The sequence below is a fragment of the Callithrix jacchus genome, chromosome 3 (genome assembly GCF_049354715.1).
Source record: "Callithrix jacchus isolate 240 chromosome 3, calJac240_pri, whole genome shotgun sequence".
Taxonomy (NCBI): Eukaryota; Metazoa; Chordata; class Mammalia; order Primates; family Cebidae; genus Callithrix; species Callithrix jacchus.
In genome coordinates, this window is record NC_133504.1 from 117,624,651 (window position 1) to 117,641,839 (window position 17,189).

Here is a 17,189-nt window from a genome sequence, read left to right on the forward strand (position 1 = left end):
TCTCATAGGAATTTACATGAATTCCTTGTAAAATCTCACAAAAATATTTCCACTTCCATTCCTGATAGACATTTATTGATTCTCACAAAAAAACAAAAGATTTTCCCTGCTTTACATAAGACACATTTCACACATTACATTGTACACATAATATTTGCATCATTTCAATCCAAGAATAGAAGTTGATAGTGAATGACTATGTTCAGTAAATTCCTGATACTTTATTGTGTGTGATAAACAGAATGCTTATCAAATTACATATGATAAACATAATGCTCCTTTCTCACATTAATGGGATTAAGGATGACCATTCTTTAATCTTAAGAACTGTGAATATGTTGTATTACATACCAGAAGGTCCTTTACTACATGAACACTTTTCAAAAGAAGACATAGATGCAGCCAACAAACATATAAGAAAATGCTCAACATCACTGATCAATAGAGAAATGCAAATCAAACCACAATGAGATACCATTTCATGCAAGTCAGAATGGTAATTACTAAAAAGTAAACAACAGATGTTGGTAAGGTTGTAGGGAAAGAGGAACTCTTTTATAAAAGCTGCTGATGGGAGTGTAAATTATTCAACTATTGTGTGGCAATTCCTCAAAGACTTAGAGACAGAAATAGCATTTGATCCAGCAATCCCAATACTGGGTATATACCCAAAGGAATATAAATCATTCTATTATAAAGATACATGCATGTATATGTTCATTGCAGCACTGTTCACAATAGCAAACACATAGAATCAACACAAATGTACATCAATGATAGATCGAATAAAGAAAATGTGGTACATATACACCATGGACTAATATGCAGCCATAAAAAGAATGAGAGTATGTCCTTTGCAGGGACATGGATGGAGCTGGAAGCCATTTTCCTCAGCAAACTAACACAGGAGTAGAACACCAAAGACTGCATGTTTTCTCTTCTAAGTGGGAGCTACATGATGAGAACACATGTACAGGGTATATCGAGGGGAACAACACACACTGGTGCCTGCCAGCGTGGGACTTGGATGAAAGGAGAGCATCAGGAAGAATAGCTAATGGATGGTGGGCTTAATACCTAGGTGATGGGATGTTCTGTGCAACAAACTACAACTATGGCACTACAACTACAACTACAACAAACTACAACTGCACCATGGCACACATCCTGCACATGTACCCCTGAACTTAAAAGCTGAAGAAAACACACACACACACACACACACACACACACAAAGGGCCTTTGCTGATGATGTAATAAATGTTATAGACTTTAAAACAGGGGGATTATCCTGGATCATTATACAGGCCCAGTATAATCACACAAGGCCTTAAAATGAGTGATATTTTTTTTACCAGAGTAAGGAAAGAAGCTTCTTAAGAGGAAGTTGGAAAAATCTGAAGGGTCAGGGGTCTTGACCCACTGTTGCTGGAGATAGTGGGAAAGCTTAAAAAGAAATGTGGGCAGCCTCTAGGAGCAAAGACCAGAGCCCGGATGACAGCCAAGGAAGTGGAGAGCTCAGCCCAATAATCATAAGGAATTGAATTTGGCCAACAACCTAACTGAACATGGAGGCAGTCTGATCCTCAGAATCTTCACACAAGAATGCCATTCAGCCAACATGAGGATTTCAACCCTGCGGTATACTAAGCAGAGGGCCCAGCTGAGCCACACTGTACGTACAGAACAATGAATAAAAAAAGGTATGGTTTTAAGTCACCAAATTTGCAGTATTGTGTTATGGCAACAATAGAAAACTAATATATTCCCAAATATCAGTATGTTAAACTTCAGTATACTGTGGTTTTGAAACACAATTACCACTAGAATGGTCACTTATAATTGCATATTCCCAGGACCAAGGCACATTTCACTACCAAATGTTGTTGTTTATAATGAGTGCATGGGAAATTTATGCTCATAATTACTGGGTAGTTTTAAAGATGTTATCTAATAATAATATACTGATTTTTAAGTAATTATCCCCAACATTTATACTTTAATGATACATTTTTTAAAATGAAATAGATTATTACTTTGTTAACTAGTCAAGGCTTTATAAAGTTGTCTTACAAGTTTGGTGCAGTTCACTTTAGGAATATATCTCTTTCATTATATGTTTTAGCACATTTTATACGATTTATTTTTAAAACAATCACATATTATATACTAATATACATAAATTGATCATATAAACAATAGTGATTATCAGTAAAGTTGAATGAATTAATGCTTAGGAAAATGTGAGAACATAAATGATACTAAAGATTTACAGACCTCAAAGTACAAAGAATTCTAAGGCAAAAGTCACTCATATTTTTAGTATATAAATATATAAAACTAATAACATCGAGTTACTTTTTAACAAGACTTTATTAGTATGATGACCATATTTTGGTATTTATATTTCTTAAATTAGTAGCTTGAAGTTGCATGTGGCTTTACTGCAAGCACATTACAGTTGCTTCAGTTGTTTATCTGCAGAACAAACACATGCTTAAGATATGCCAAGTTTTACCTGCTCCAGCCAGTGCTTCTAAATTAAACAATCTAAACAAAATTGAATTCTTCTAGAGATCTGAAATATAACATAAAATCTGGATTTGGAACATGGACACTTACTTTTTCTGAGTTCTTTCAGCCAGCCTTGCAATCTCTATAGCTGCTTTCCTTGCTTCAAAATCTTCCCTTTTCACTCTCTCTCCAGTCCCTCGGTGGCCTAGCTCCACCAACTGGCGGGCCAGGGTTTCATCCTAAAGAGAAAACTGTTAGATCAGTGGGCAGAGACATATTACTTTTATATACTTACGTACATCTTACATCTGCAATGTATACCAAGCAATTGCTTTAAATAAAAAATTAAATTTATTTTAAAACTATACATGATCTATTAGATATAAAAAGTGAATTTTTTAAAATAATACATTATACACATCTGATTTGGTCTGTCTTTCCCATATATTTAAGATAAAAAAAAGAAAATTTCAGTTGTTAACTTTTCTCTAAGAGATTAGAGGACAAATGTTTGTTGTGTTTTTAATCAATTTATGAGAACAGCTGTAGGTAATTAATTTAGTATCTTTAAAACAATAAAATAGAGATAATGGTGGTCATACACGAATGACTTTTTAAAAGCAATGGCAAAAATAAAAAGAGAGAGAGAGAGAATTGGGCTGCTTTCAGAGAGTTCAATGTTTCAAAGCCTTACTCCCTTCAAGTCAATTAACTGATGACACAGAATATTATAACCTCAAATGCAAAATAAAGAGGATCAGAGGAATTTTTTACTTAACCATGAAGATTGTTTCCACACAGTGTTGGTACCAATAAAAACAGGAAAGTAGAAACCCAAGATCACCACAAAAAACCTCAAATTGAAAAAAAAATTCCCACAGTATTTTAGGCCTTAAACTTTTCTTACTTTAAAAATTATCGTATACATTTTTGTCAGTTGCATGGAATACTTTAAAAAAATTGTTTTCTCATTATTTGATGAGGTACCATTTTCCATAAAGTTATTAGCATAAAGATTAAACTGTTAAACAACAGTATTTATATATTAATAATGGCCATTACCATTTTAATTAAATATAAAATATCTAAAACATGATGAAAACAGAATATATTTTATTATCATGAACACTCAATTAGTATATCACTGTTAAATGCAAGAACTGCCTGATAGTTAAAAGAGAAAACTTAAGATGTCTAGTTGTCTATTCCAACCATAGCAGTTAAAGTTATAAGTATTCAAACAAAATAAACAATTATATACTGTAAGCCTAGAAACCTGCCACTTTTCTTTTATAAGCATTAAAAGCAAATACTAAACTCCATGTAGCAATGTGTACACATTTGCCAAATGATAACAATGCAAAACAACAGTTCTTGGAAAGCCCAAGGCTATTATTCTTGTTTTTGAGACATTCCCTTGCTTAATAGATTTCTCTTCCTGTACCACTTAGTGTGAACCACAAAACTAAGCAAATATCTCCACCTAGTGGAATTAATCTTTAAAAGAAAAACCAGTGCAGATTTGAGGATTAATTTACAAAAGTGAGATCATTTGAGCAAGAATTTTCTTAAATACATTACTAAAAGTGAGTTTCTAGAAAGGACTTTCAGCTCGGTGAGGTTGCTGGACACTTCTGTAGGAACATAAATTCCTTGTGGTCAACATAGAACTTTGTGTAACAAAGATTACTTACAATTTGCTATATTTATTCACTGAGTGAATTTTATATCCCTGTGTGCTCTATCTAGGTTACACAAAATTATTTGGATAATTCTGGACTCACCAATGCTAAACTACATTTCAACAAATGGCATGATCTATTGAGAAAACAAGCAGAAAGTCTATATTGATTGCCTCACTTACCATTATCATGCCCTAAGCTGGTGGAATCATAAGTCATCTGTTCATTATGAAAACATATTTCTTACATGCTTCGAAATATTCTAGTTAAAAGCAAAGCTACTAGCCCAAAGGAAGAACAATGCCCAAGTTTATCCCAGAAATCTGAGCCTTGCTTGGGGGATTTGGCTTAAAATGGAATCTTGACTTGCATATTCTAACACAACTTTTTCCCAACTTCCAGAATAATGTCTTTAAGGGACACAAAGAAAGACAAAGTCTCAAAGACAAACTTTAAGGCTTGGCAGCTTTCATATTCCCAGAACCCAGAAGAATTTTCTGCCAAATACAAAGTAGATAGACTTGAATTGGAAAATAAAATCTATAGGTCCACTGGAAAGTTTGTTTTTTAAAAGACAAGCATACCATTCACATCATATATGACTATGATATTATCATTTAGAGATAATCACTGACATCTTGGGGTATAGCCTGTGAATCTTTGCTCTTGACAAGTGTTGGAATTCTTTAAACAAAAGTAGTATAATGACTTCTGCTTGCAGGGCACAGAGAAGGCACCTAGACCTATCCTCACCAGCATTTCTTAAGTCAATACCACCTCCAGCACAGTCTTCAGTAGGGGCTCATCCACCCTCTGCACTGTGGTGAGTGCCTGCAGAAAGGTAGGCACCTCAGCACCTGCTAGCACTTTGCTGCAGTTGCCACACCTCTTTCTCCCTCCCCCACTCAGTGGATTCCAAACCTCAAGGAGCAAGAGAATAAAGCCAGGGCCCAATACAAGTACCCCAGACTTAGAGCACATAGTCCAGGAGTTGAGAGTTGAGCACTGGCCCCCTAAAATCTCTCAGAAGTAAAGCCAGTCAGCTGAATCCATTTTATACCACAGTCAAACCCTCAAAGTCATCAAATAGGATAAAAGGGAAAAAAAAAACCATCACAAGTTCAGCAACCTCAAAAATTGAAAGTAGATAAGCCCACCAGGGTGAGAAAGAATAGCATAAGAATAATGAAAACTCAAAAAGCCAGAGTGCCTTCTTCCTTCTAAATGACCACATCACTTCTCCAGCAAGAGTTCTGAACAGGGCTGAGAAGGCTAAAATGGCAGAAATAGAATTCCGAATAACAACAAAGATCATTGAGTTATAGAAGTACGGTGAAGCACAAAGCAGAGAAGCTAAAAATCATGATAAATCAATGCAGGTTCTGACAGACAAAGTAGACAGTAAGAAAAGAATGTAACTAACCTGATGGAGCTGAAAAACACAATACAAGAATTTTGTTATGTAATCACAAGTATTATCAGCAGAACAGACCAAGTGGAGGGAAGAATCTCAAGCTTGAAGATTGGCTTTCTGAAATAAGACAAGAATAGAGAAAAAAGAATGAAAAGGAATTTACAAAACCTCTGAGAAATATGGTATTAGATAAACAGATGGAATCCATGACTCATTAGTGTCCCTGAAAGAGATGAGGAGAATGGAAGAAACATGGAAAACATACTTCAGGATATCATCAAAAGAACTTCTCCAATCTAGCTAGAGGAAGAAGTATTCAAATTCAGAAAATTCAGAGAACCCCAGTAAGGTAATTCACAAGACGATCATCTCCAAGATACATAATCATCAGATTCTCCAAGATTAAAATGAAAGAAAAACTGTTAAGGGCAGCTATAGAGAATGGTCAGATCACCTATAAAGGTAAATCCATCAGACTAGTAGCAGACCTTTCAGCAGAAGCTCTACAAGCCAGAAAAGACTAGGGCCCATATTCAACATTCTTAAAGAAAATAAAATCCAAAACAGAATTTCATATTTGGCCAAACCAAGATTCATAAGCAAAAAAGAAATAACTTCCTTTTCAGACAAGCAAATTCTGATGGAATTTGTTACAACCAGATCTGACTTACAAGAGCTCCTATAGGAAGCACTAAATATGGAAAGACCATTAGCAGCCACTACAAAAACACATTGAAGTACATAGACTAGTGGCACTATGAAGCAACCACAAAAACAAGTCTGCAAAACAACTAGCTAAAATTATGATGACAGGATCAAATCCATACATATCAATACTAACTTTGAAGGTAAATGGGCTAATTCCCCAACTAAAAGACACAGAGAAGCAAGCTGAATAAAGAACCAAAACCCATTGGTATGCTGTCTTCAAGAGACAAGTCTTACAAGCAATGGCATAAATAGGCTCAAAATAAAAAAATGGAGAAAGACCTACCAAGCAATGTAAAATAGAAAAAAGAAAAAAAAAACAGAGATTACAATCCTGCAGTCCTAGTTTCTAATGAAACAGCCTTTAAACAAGAAAAGATTTTTAAAAAGTGATGAAGAAGGGCATTACATAATGGGAAAGAGTTCAATTCAACAGGATCTAATTATCCTAAATATACATGCACCCAAAAAGAGGCACATACAGATTCACAAAGTAAGTTATTAGAGACCTTCAAAGAGACGTAGATTCCTACACATTAATAGTGGGAGACTTTAACACCCTACTGACAATATTAGACAGATCATTGAGACAGAAATTAACAAAGATATTCAGGACATCAGCTCAGCACTAAATCAAATGGAACTGATGAATATCTGCAGAACTGTCTACTCCAAAATAACACAATGTATGTTCTTCTTAATGTCACCTGTCACGTATTCTGAAATAGACCACATAATCGGAAGTAAAACACTCCTCAACAAAAGCAAAATAACTGAAATCATAACATACAATATCTTGGACCAAAGCATAATCAAATTAGAAATCAAAACTAAACAATTCACTCAAAACCATACAACTACAAGATAACTGAATAATCTGCTCCTGGATGAATTTTCAGTAAATAATGAAATTAAAGCAGACATCTTTAAAACTAAAGAAAACAAAAATACAATATGCCAGAATCTGAGACACAGCAAAGGCAGTGTTGAGGGAAATTTATAGCTCTAAATGCCCATACCAAAAAGTTGGAAGAATCTAAAGTTAACAACCTAACTAACATCACAATTAAAAGATCAAGAGAATCAAGAGAAAACAGATCCTAAAGCAAGCTAGCAGAAGACAAGAAATAACCAAAACTAGAGCTGAACTGAAGGATATTGAAACACACACAAAAAAATTCAAAAGATCAATGAATAGAGAAGCTGGGTTTTTTTAAAAAAACTAATAAAATAGGCCACTAGCTAGACTAATGAAGAAAAAAAGAGAGATGGATCAAATAAACACAATCAGAAACAACAAGGGGGATATAACCACTAATACCAGAGAAATACAAACAATCATCAGAGAATATTATGAACACCTCTATGAATATAAGTCAGAAAATCTAGAAGAAATTGATAAATTCTTGGACAAGTAAACCCTCCCAAGACTGAACCAGGAAGAAACTGAATCCTTAAACAGACCAATAATGAGCTCTCAAAACTGAGTTAGTAATAAATAGCCTACCAATCATAAAAGCCCAGGATCAAACTAATTCACAGCTGAATTCTACCAGATGTACAAAGAAGAGCTGGTACCATTCATGTTAAAACTATTTCAAAAAAAATTGAAGAGGGAGATTTCTCCCTAATTCTACAAGGCCAGCATCATCCTAATACCAAAACCTGACAGAGATACCACAATATAAGAAAACTTTAGGCAAATATCCCTAAAGAATATTGATGTAAAAATCCTTAATAAAATGCTGACAAACTGAATCAAACAGCACATCAAAAGCTTATCCACCACAATCAAGTTGGCTTCATCTTTGGGATGCAAGGTGGTTCAACATATGCAAATCAATAAACATAATTAAATGCTTAAACAGAACTAAAGACAAAAATCACATGATTATTATCTCAATAGATGCAGAAAAGGTCTTTGATAAAATTCAACATCACTTCATGTTAAAATTCTCAATAAACCAGATCACACCTTCAAACAATAAGAGCCATTTATGACAAACCCACAGCCAATATCATACCAAATAGGCAAAAGCTGGAAGCATTCCACTTGAAAACTGGCACAAGACAAGGATGTCCTCTCTCACCACTCCTAGTCAACATAGTATTGGAAGTTCTGGCTAGGGCAATCAAGCAAGAGAAAGAAATAAAGCATATTCAAATAGGAAGAGAAGAAGTCAAATTATCTTTGTTTGCAGATTATATGATCTTATATCTAGAAAATCCTATTGACTCAGCCCAAAAGCTTCTTAAGCTCATAAACAACTTCAGCAGTCTCAGGATACAGAATCAATGTGCAGGAATCACAAGCATTCCTAAACACCAACAACAGACAAGCAGAGAGCCAAATTTTGAATGTGCTCCCATTCACAAGTGCCACAAAGAGAATAAAATCCTAGGAATACAGGAAACGGTGAAGAACTTCTTCAAGGAGAACTACAAACCATTGCTCAAGGAAATTGGAGAGGACACAAGTAGGTCGAAAAACATTTCATGCTTATGGATAGGAAGAATCAATATTGTGAAAATGACCATACAGCCCAAAGCAATGAAAAGATACAATGCTATTTCCATTACACTGTCACTGACATTTTTCACAGAATTAAAAGAAACTATTTTAAAATACATATGGAAGGCCGGGCGCGGTGGCTCAAGCCTGTAATCCCAGCACTTTGGGAGGCCGAGGCGGGTGGATCACGAGGTCAAGAGATCGAGACCATCCTTCCTGGTCAACATGGTGAAACCCCGTCTCTACTAAAAATTACAAAAAATTAGCTGGGCATGGTGGCACGTGCCTGTAATCCCAGCTACTCAGGAGGCTGAGGCAGGAGAATTGCCTGAACCCAGGGGGCGGAGGTTGTGGTGAGCCGAGATCGCGCCATTGCACTCCAGCCTGGGTAACAAGAGCGAAACTCCGTCTCAAAAAAAAAAAAAAAAATACATATGGAACTAAAAAAAAGAGATCATATCATCAGGATAATATGAAGCAAAAAGAACAAAGCTGGAGGAACCACAGTACCTGACTTCAAACTACAAGGCTACAGTAACCAAAACAGCATGGTTCTGGTACAAAAATAGGCACATAGATCAATGCAACAGAATAGAGAACTCAGAAATGTCTACAATCATCTGATCTTTGACAAATCTGACAAAAACAAGCAATGGGGAAAGGATACCCTATTTAACAAATGGTGCTGGGAGAACAGGCTAGCCATATGGAGAAAACTGAAACTGAACCTTTTCCTCACACCATATACAAAAATTAAGTCAAGATGGATTAAAGACTTAAATGTAAAACCCAAAGCTATAACAACCCTAGAAGAAGACATAGGCAATACAATTCAGGACATAAGCATAAGCGAAGGTTTTATGATGAAATCACTAAAGCAATTGCAACAAAAGTGAAACCTGACAAATGGGATTTAATTAAATGAAAGAGCTTCTGCACAGCAAAAGAAGCTATCATCAGAATGAACAGACAACCTACAGAATGGGAGAAAAATTTTGCGTTATGCATCCAACAGAGGTATAATAACCAGCATCTTTATGGAACTTAAACAAATTTATGAGAAAAAATATCAACCCCATTAAAAAGCAAAGGACATGAACAGACACTTCTCAAAAGAAGACACACATGTGACCAACAATCATATTTTTAAAAGCTCAATATCATTGATTATTAGAAACATGCAAATCAAAACCAAAATGAGACACCATCTCATGTCAGTCAGAATGGCTATTACTAAAAAGTCAAAAAACAGCAGATGCTGATGAGATTGCAAAAAAAGAGGAATGCTTAAACTTTGTTGGTGGGAGTGTAAATCAGTTCAACTATTGTGGAAGACACTGTGGCAATTTCTCAATAACCTAAAACAGAAACCCAGAAATATCATCACTGGGTATATATCTGAAGGAATATAAATCATTCTATTATAAAGATACATCACATGTATGTTCATTGCAGCACAATTCACAATAGCAAGGGCACAGAATCAATCTAAATGCCCATCAGTTACCACTGAATAAAGAAAATGTGGTACATATATACCATAGAACACTATGCAGCTATAAAATGAATGAGATCCTGTCCTTTGCAGGGAAATGGATGGAGCTGGAGGCCATTATTCTTAGCAAATTAATGCAGGAACAGAAAATCAAATACCACATTGTAACTTACAAGTAGGAGTTACATGTGAGAATACATGGACATATAGAGGGAAACAATACACACTGGCACCTATCAGAGAAAAGAGAATGGGAGGAGGAAGAGGATCAGGAAAAATTACTATGGGTACTAGGCTTAATACCTGAGTGAAGAAATAATCTGTACAACAAATCCCATGACACTTTTATCTATATATCAAATGTGCAGGTGTACCCCTGAACTTGAAATAAAAGTGAAAAAAAAAAGAAAACTCATATATATGCTTTAAAGATTAAAATATGTGAAAAACCATCCAAGATGGCTGATCGCTAACAGCTTGGGATTGTAGCTCCCAGAGAAAGCACAGAGAACGAGAAGATGCCACAGTTTCAGACGAATTATCGTTGCTCATGGACCAGAAGATTCCCAATGGAGGAGCCCCACGGGTCGCCAGCATGACTCTTGTGGCCGGCGCAGCAGTTTTGCCGGTGCCTTGGTGCCACAGCTCTTCGTGCAGAGTAAACGGGACTGGTTCCCCTTCTGACCGATGTTTGGAGCTCTGGGGAGCCAGAGCCACTTATTACAGACTCAAGAAAAAAGCCAGACTGGAGATTCCTGGGCAGAAGAGGACCATCAGTCTTATGACTGCTGTTTTGGCCAGCACAGTGGATTGCTCAGATTTCAGCGCTGGGAATCAATAAACTGGACGTCCACTCAGAAACCTAATCAGAAAGGCGGTAATTGTAAAGACGACAGAAGGATAAACTTATAACAAAGGGAAGAAACCAGCCTGAAAAGGCTGAAAATACCCAAAATCAGAACCTTTCTTCCTCTACAGGGGATTACAGTTCCTCATCAGCAACGGAACAAGCCCTGATGGAAAAGGACTGTGTTCCATTAGCAGAAGTAGGCTTCAGAAGGTGGATGATAAGAAACTTCTGGGAGTTAAAAGAACTTGTTCTAACCCAATGTAAAGAAACTAAGAACTTTGAAAAAACGTTTGACGAAATGCTAACAAGAATAGACAATATAGAGAGGAATATAAATGAACTAACAGAGTTGAAAAACACAACACGAGACCTTAGCAAAACATGTACAAGTTTGAATAGCCGAATTGATCAAGCAGAAGAAAGGATATCAGAGGTTAAAGACCAACTTAATGAAATAAAATGAGAAGACAAGATAAGAGAAAAAGGATAAAAAGGAATGAGCAAAGTCTCCAAGAAATATGGGACTGTGAAAAAAACCTAATTTACGTTTGATAGGTGTACCTGAATGCGACGGAGAGAATGAATCCAAGCTGGAAAATACTCTTCAGAATATTATTCAGGAAAACTTTCCCAATCTAGCAAAGCAAGACAATATTCAACCCCTGGTAATATAGAGAACACCACAAAGATATTCCTCAAGAAGAGCAACCCCAAGGCACATAATCATTAGATTCACCAGGGTTGAAATGAAGGAGAAAATACTAAAGGCAGCCAGAGAGAAAGGTCAGGTTACCCACAAAGGGAAGCCCATCAGACTTACATCAGATCTCTCAGCAGAAACCCTACAAGCCAGAAGAGAGTGGGGGCCAATATTCAATATCCTTAAAAAACAGAATATTCAGCCCAGAATTTCATATCCAGCCAAACTAAGCTTCACAACTGAAGGAAAAATAAAATCTTTTATGAACAAGCAAGTACTCAGAGATTTTATTACCACCAGGCCTGCTTTACAAGAGCTTCTAAAAGAAGCATTATACATAGAAAGAAACAACCAGTATTAGCCTTTCTAAAAATATACGAAAAAGTAAAAAGCATCAACATAAAGAAGAATTTATATCTATGAATGAATAAAATAGCCAGTTAACATCAAATGGCAGTAACCCTAAATTTAAGTTGACTAAATTCCCCAATCAAAACATACAGCCAAAACCTAATGGTATACTACATCCAGACCCATTTCACATCCAAAGATACACAAAGACTCAAAACAAAGGGATGGAGAAAGACTTACCAACCAACTGGAGAGCAAAAATAAACAAATAAATAAAAAGCAGGAGTTGCAATTCTTGCATCTGATAAAATAGATTTCAAAGCAACAAAGATATAGTGGTAAAAGAATCAATGCAACAATAAGAGCTAACGATCCTAACACCCAGATACATAAGACCCATAAAGAGATTTAGACTCAATGTGACACAAAATTAATAAGGACATCCAGGACTTGAACTCAGATCCGGAATAAGTAAACTTAATAAATATTTATAGAGCTCTCCATTTTAAATACACAAAATATACATTCTCCACTTTAAATACACAAAATATTGATCAGCCATTATTAATACCCATTTTTAGAATAAAGCAATATTCCCGTCCTCTCTCCCTCTTTTTCTTCCTCTTTCTTCCTCTCCTTCACTCCTTTTTTTTCTTTCTTTCCTTCTCTCCTTTCAAAATAAATAAATAAAAATTAAAATATGTTGTAATTAATAAAGTTTAAATACAGGTCATCAAAAAATTTGCAGACTTAATCATTCAAACATTTTAAAAAAACAAAAGTGAATCATACTGTGTAAAATCTCTCACGACCTACTTCTTCAAAGTTTAACAGTACATCTTAAACACCTTTCCATTAGGTACATATACAATAAAACTTTACTGATTACATATTCCATACAATCTGTAAGGACAGGTATTGCACATATAATAATTTAGTATTGTGTCTTTAGTTCACTGCCTTCCTCTGACAATGAAATGATATGAAATCCTAATTTGATTTGCATTCATTTGATTACTAGTGAGATTCACCATCTGTTCACATATTCACCAGTCGTATGCATTTCTTCCTTTGGAATTGTTTTGAATTACTAAATGAACGCTTTGCTCATTTATTCCTAACTAGTAACAACTTTGCATATGTAATATATATATTAAATAAGTGTCTGTAAAATATCTACAACAGTTTTCCTAGGTTAGTTTTCCTGAAATTCTTAATAGGTTTTACACCAAAATGTTCAGAGCATTTAGGATATATTTTGATGGCTGTTGTTGCAAAAGAAGTACTTTTACTTTTTCAAAATTTTTTTTATTCCAAAAGACACAGCTGAAACATTAATTGTTGAATACTGCTTTTTTCTCCACTGATTTGAAATTTTACATATTCAAATCTTAAATATAAGAAATTTTTCTATTTCTATTTTGTACTATTAATTAGTTTCTCTGCCCTCTCAACTGTATCTGTATCACGAATACTGTGGATACTGCTCTCAACCTGCCCAGGGAGAAAGCTCCACTACAACTTGTTTGACCTCCACAGATTTCAAGCTTCACTTGTATCAAGCTAACTGCTTCCAGGTACAGCTACTTGACTCAAGGCAGAAAGGTCAGGGTTGAGAATGTCGGAAAGCATGGCAGATTCAAATGCCATATTCTACTAATTATGGCAATCTGGATAATTTGTAATACCAGATTTCCTAATGTTAAATCAATGTGACATTTTTGGAATAAGATTATAGCAGGAGGCATCTCCCCAAAACACACTTTGGGATGTGGATTTGTGTGCAGAAAGCTTACTGGAGAGCACTCCCAGAACTTACACTTCCAGTGGGGTGAAGAAAGCAAGATTGGGCAGTGAGATAATTTATAACAAAGGGTCTCAGCAGCTCTGGAGCTGGAGTGGTCTCTTAGAGTTGACCCAAATTAATTAAAGTGACCACATCTTTGTAACTCATAATAAGCAGTAATTTAAAGAAAACAGCCTCAAGAAGGGAGTACTTTGGAAAAGGTGAGTGTTTAGGGTGATTACAATCAGACTAGTAAAAGGTTTGTCAATTTTATTGATATTCAAAAAAGCAACTTTTGATAGCATTGATCTCTATTATTTTTCCGTTTTCTACTTCATTGATTTCTGCTCTTATCTTTGTTACTCCTTCTGTCTATTTACTTGGACTCAATTTGTAATTTTTTTAAAGCTTCTTAAGGTAGAAGCTACTATCATTTTAATTTCTAGACGTTTCTTCTTTTCCCATATATACTTTTTTGTTTGTTGTTGTTGTTGTTTGAGAAGTTCCTCTGAGCTATTTAATTTCCACAAAGTTAAGTGCCCTCCCCCAGCAAAAAGGGAAAAACACTACAAACAGAAAAAATCCTCAGTTTCTGAAAAACACTTAAACCAAGTAAACCAAGGATAGTTTGGGGTCCATGTATATATTTTACAAACACTTTCCTATTTCTGAAATGGGCTTTGTCAAACAATTTTCTTCAATGAAAGCATTAAGTCATTTCTTTCTTTTTTTTGTTGTTTAAATATAAACTTTATTTTATATATATATATTTTACTGCATTTTACGTTCTGGGGTACATGTGAAGAAAATGCAGGATTGTTGCATAGGTACATACATGGCAATGTGGTTTGCTGCCTCCATCCCCATCACCTATATCTGGCATTTCTCCCTATGTTATCCCTCACCAATTCCCTACCCCCCACGGCTCCTCCCCTAGTCCCCCCTCCCCACAGACCTCAGTGTGTGATGCTCCTCTCCCTGTGTCCATGTGTTCTCATTGTTCAACACTCACCTATGAGTTAGAATATGCAGTGTTTCATATTCTGTTCTCGTGTCAGTTTGCTGAGAATGATGGTTTCCAGGTTCATCCATGTCCCTACAAAGGACATGAACTCATTTTTTATGGCTGCATAGTATTCCATAGTTTTTTATGGCCACATGTATATGTGCCACATTTTCCCTGTCCAGTCTATCATCGATGGGCTTTTGGGTTGGTTCCAAGTCTTTGCTATTGTAAACAGTGCTGTAATGAACATACACATACATGTGTCCTTATTATAGAATGATTTATAATCCTCTGGATATATACCCAGTAATGGGATTGCTGGGTCAAATGGAATTTCTGTTTCTAGGTCCATGGGGAATTCAAACTGTCTTCCATAATGGTTGAACTAATTTACACCCCTACCAACAGTGTAAAAGCATTCCTATTTCTCCAAATCCTCTCCAGCATCAGTTGTCTCCAGATTTTTTAATGATATCCATTCTAACTGGCATGAGGTGGTATCTCAATGTAGTTTTGATTTGCATTTCTCTAATGATCAGTGATGATGAGCATTTTTTATATGTTTGTTGACCTCATAAATGTCTTCTTTTGAAAAGTGTCTGTTCATATCCTTTGCCTACTTTTGAATGGGTTTGTTTTTTTTTTCTCGTAAATCTGTTCTACTTCTTTGTAGATTTTGGATATAAGTTCTTTGTCAGATAGGTAGATCACAAAAATTTTTTCCCATTCTGTTGGTTGCCAGTTCACTCTAATAATTGTTTCTTTTGCTGTGCAGAAACTCTGGAGTTTAATTAGGTCCCATTTGTCTATTTTGGCTTTTGTTGGCAATGCTTTTGGTGTTTTAGTCATGAAATCCTTGCCTATGCCTACGTCCTAAATGGTTTGCCTAGATTTTCTTCTAGGGTTTTATGGTGTTAGGTCCTTTGTTTAAGTCTTTAGTCCATCTGGAATTAATTTTAGTGTAAGGTGTCAGGAAGGGGTCCAGTTTTGGCTTTCTGCACACTGCTAGCCAGTTTTCCCAATACCATTTATTAAACAGGGAATTTATTCCCCATTGGTTTTGTCAGGTTTGTCAAAGATCAGATGGTTGTAGATGTGCTGCATTGCCTCTGAGGCTTCTGTTATGTTGCATTGGTCTAAATCTCTGTTTTGGTACTGGTACCATGCTGTTTTGATTACTGTAGCCTTGTAGTATAGTTTGAAGTCAGGTAGTGTGATGCCTCCAGCTTTTTTCTTTTTGATTAGAATTGACTTGGCTATGTGCTCTCTTTTGGTTTCATATGAAGTTTAATGTGGTTTTTTTCAGTCCTATGAAGAGGGTCATTGGTAGCTTGATGGAAATACCACTGAATCTATAAATTGCATTGGGCAGTATGGCCGTTTTCACAATATTGATTCTTCCTAACCATGAGCATGGAATGTTTCTCCATCTGTTTGTGTCCTCTCTTACTTCATTGAGCAGGGGTTTGTAGTTCTCCTTGAAAAGGTCCTTTATATCTTTTGTTAGTTGTATTCCTAGGTATTTTATTCTCTGTAACAATTGTGAAAGTCAATTCATTCTTGATTTAGTTCTCTTTAAGTCTGTTATTGGTGTATGAGAATGCTTGTGATTTTTGCATGTTGATTTTGTATCCTGAGACTTTGCTGAAGTTGCTTATAAGTTTCAGGATATTTGGGGCTGAGACAATAGGGTCTTCTAAATATACAATCATCTCATCAACAAAAAGAGACAATTTGACTTCCTCCTTTCCTAATTGAATGACTTTATTTCTTTTTCTTGCCTGATTGCTCTGGCTAGAACTTCCAATACTATATTAAATAGGAGTGGTGAGAGAGGGCATCCTTGTCTTGTGCCAGATTTCAAATGGAATGCTTCCAGTTTTTGCCCATATATTATGATATTGGCTCTGGGTTTGTCATAAATAGCTTTTATTATTTTGAGATACATTCTATTGATACCTAGTTTATTGAGAGTTTTTAGCATAAAGGGCTGTTGAATTTTGTTGAAGGCCTTCTCTGCATCTATTGAGATAATCATGTGGTTTTTGTCTTGGTTCTGTTTATGTGGTGAATTATGTTTATAGACTTGTGTATGTTGAACCAGCTTTGCACCCCGGGATGAAGCCTACTTGATCGTGATGGATAAGCTTTTTGGTATGCTGTTACAATCA

General features: G+C 35.6%; 1 protein-coding gene across 7 annotated transcripts in view; it reads right to left on the reverse strand.

The window, feature by feature from the left end:
• The window catches only part of CFAP299 (cilia and flagella associated protein 299), a 737,014-nt gene that overhangs the window by 701,794 nt on the left and 18,031 nt on the right, over positions 1-17,189 (reverse strand). For all 7 annotated transcript variants that reach the window (XM_054253217.2, XM_054253220.2, XM_054253219.2 and 4 more), the window contains exon 2: positions 2,623-2,753. In XM_054253217.2, the coding sequence (XP_054109192.1) occupies positions 2,623-2,753 (131 nt within the window). The remainder of the gene's footprint in view (positions 1-2,622; positions 2,754-17,189) is intronic.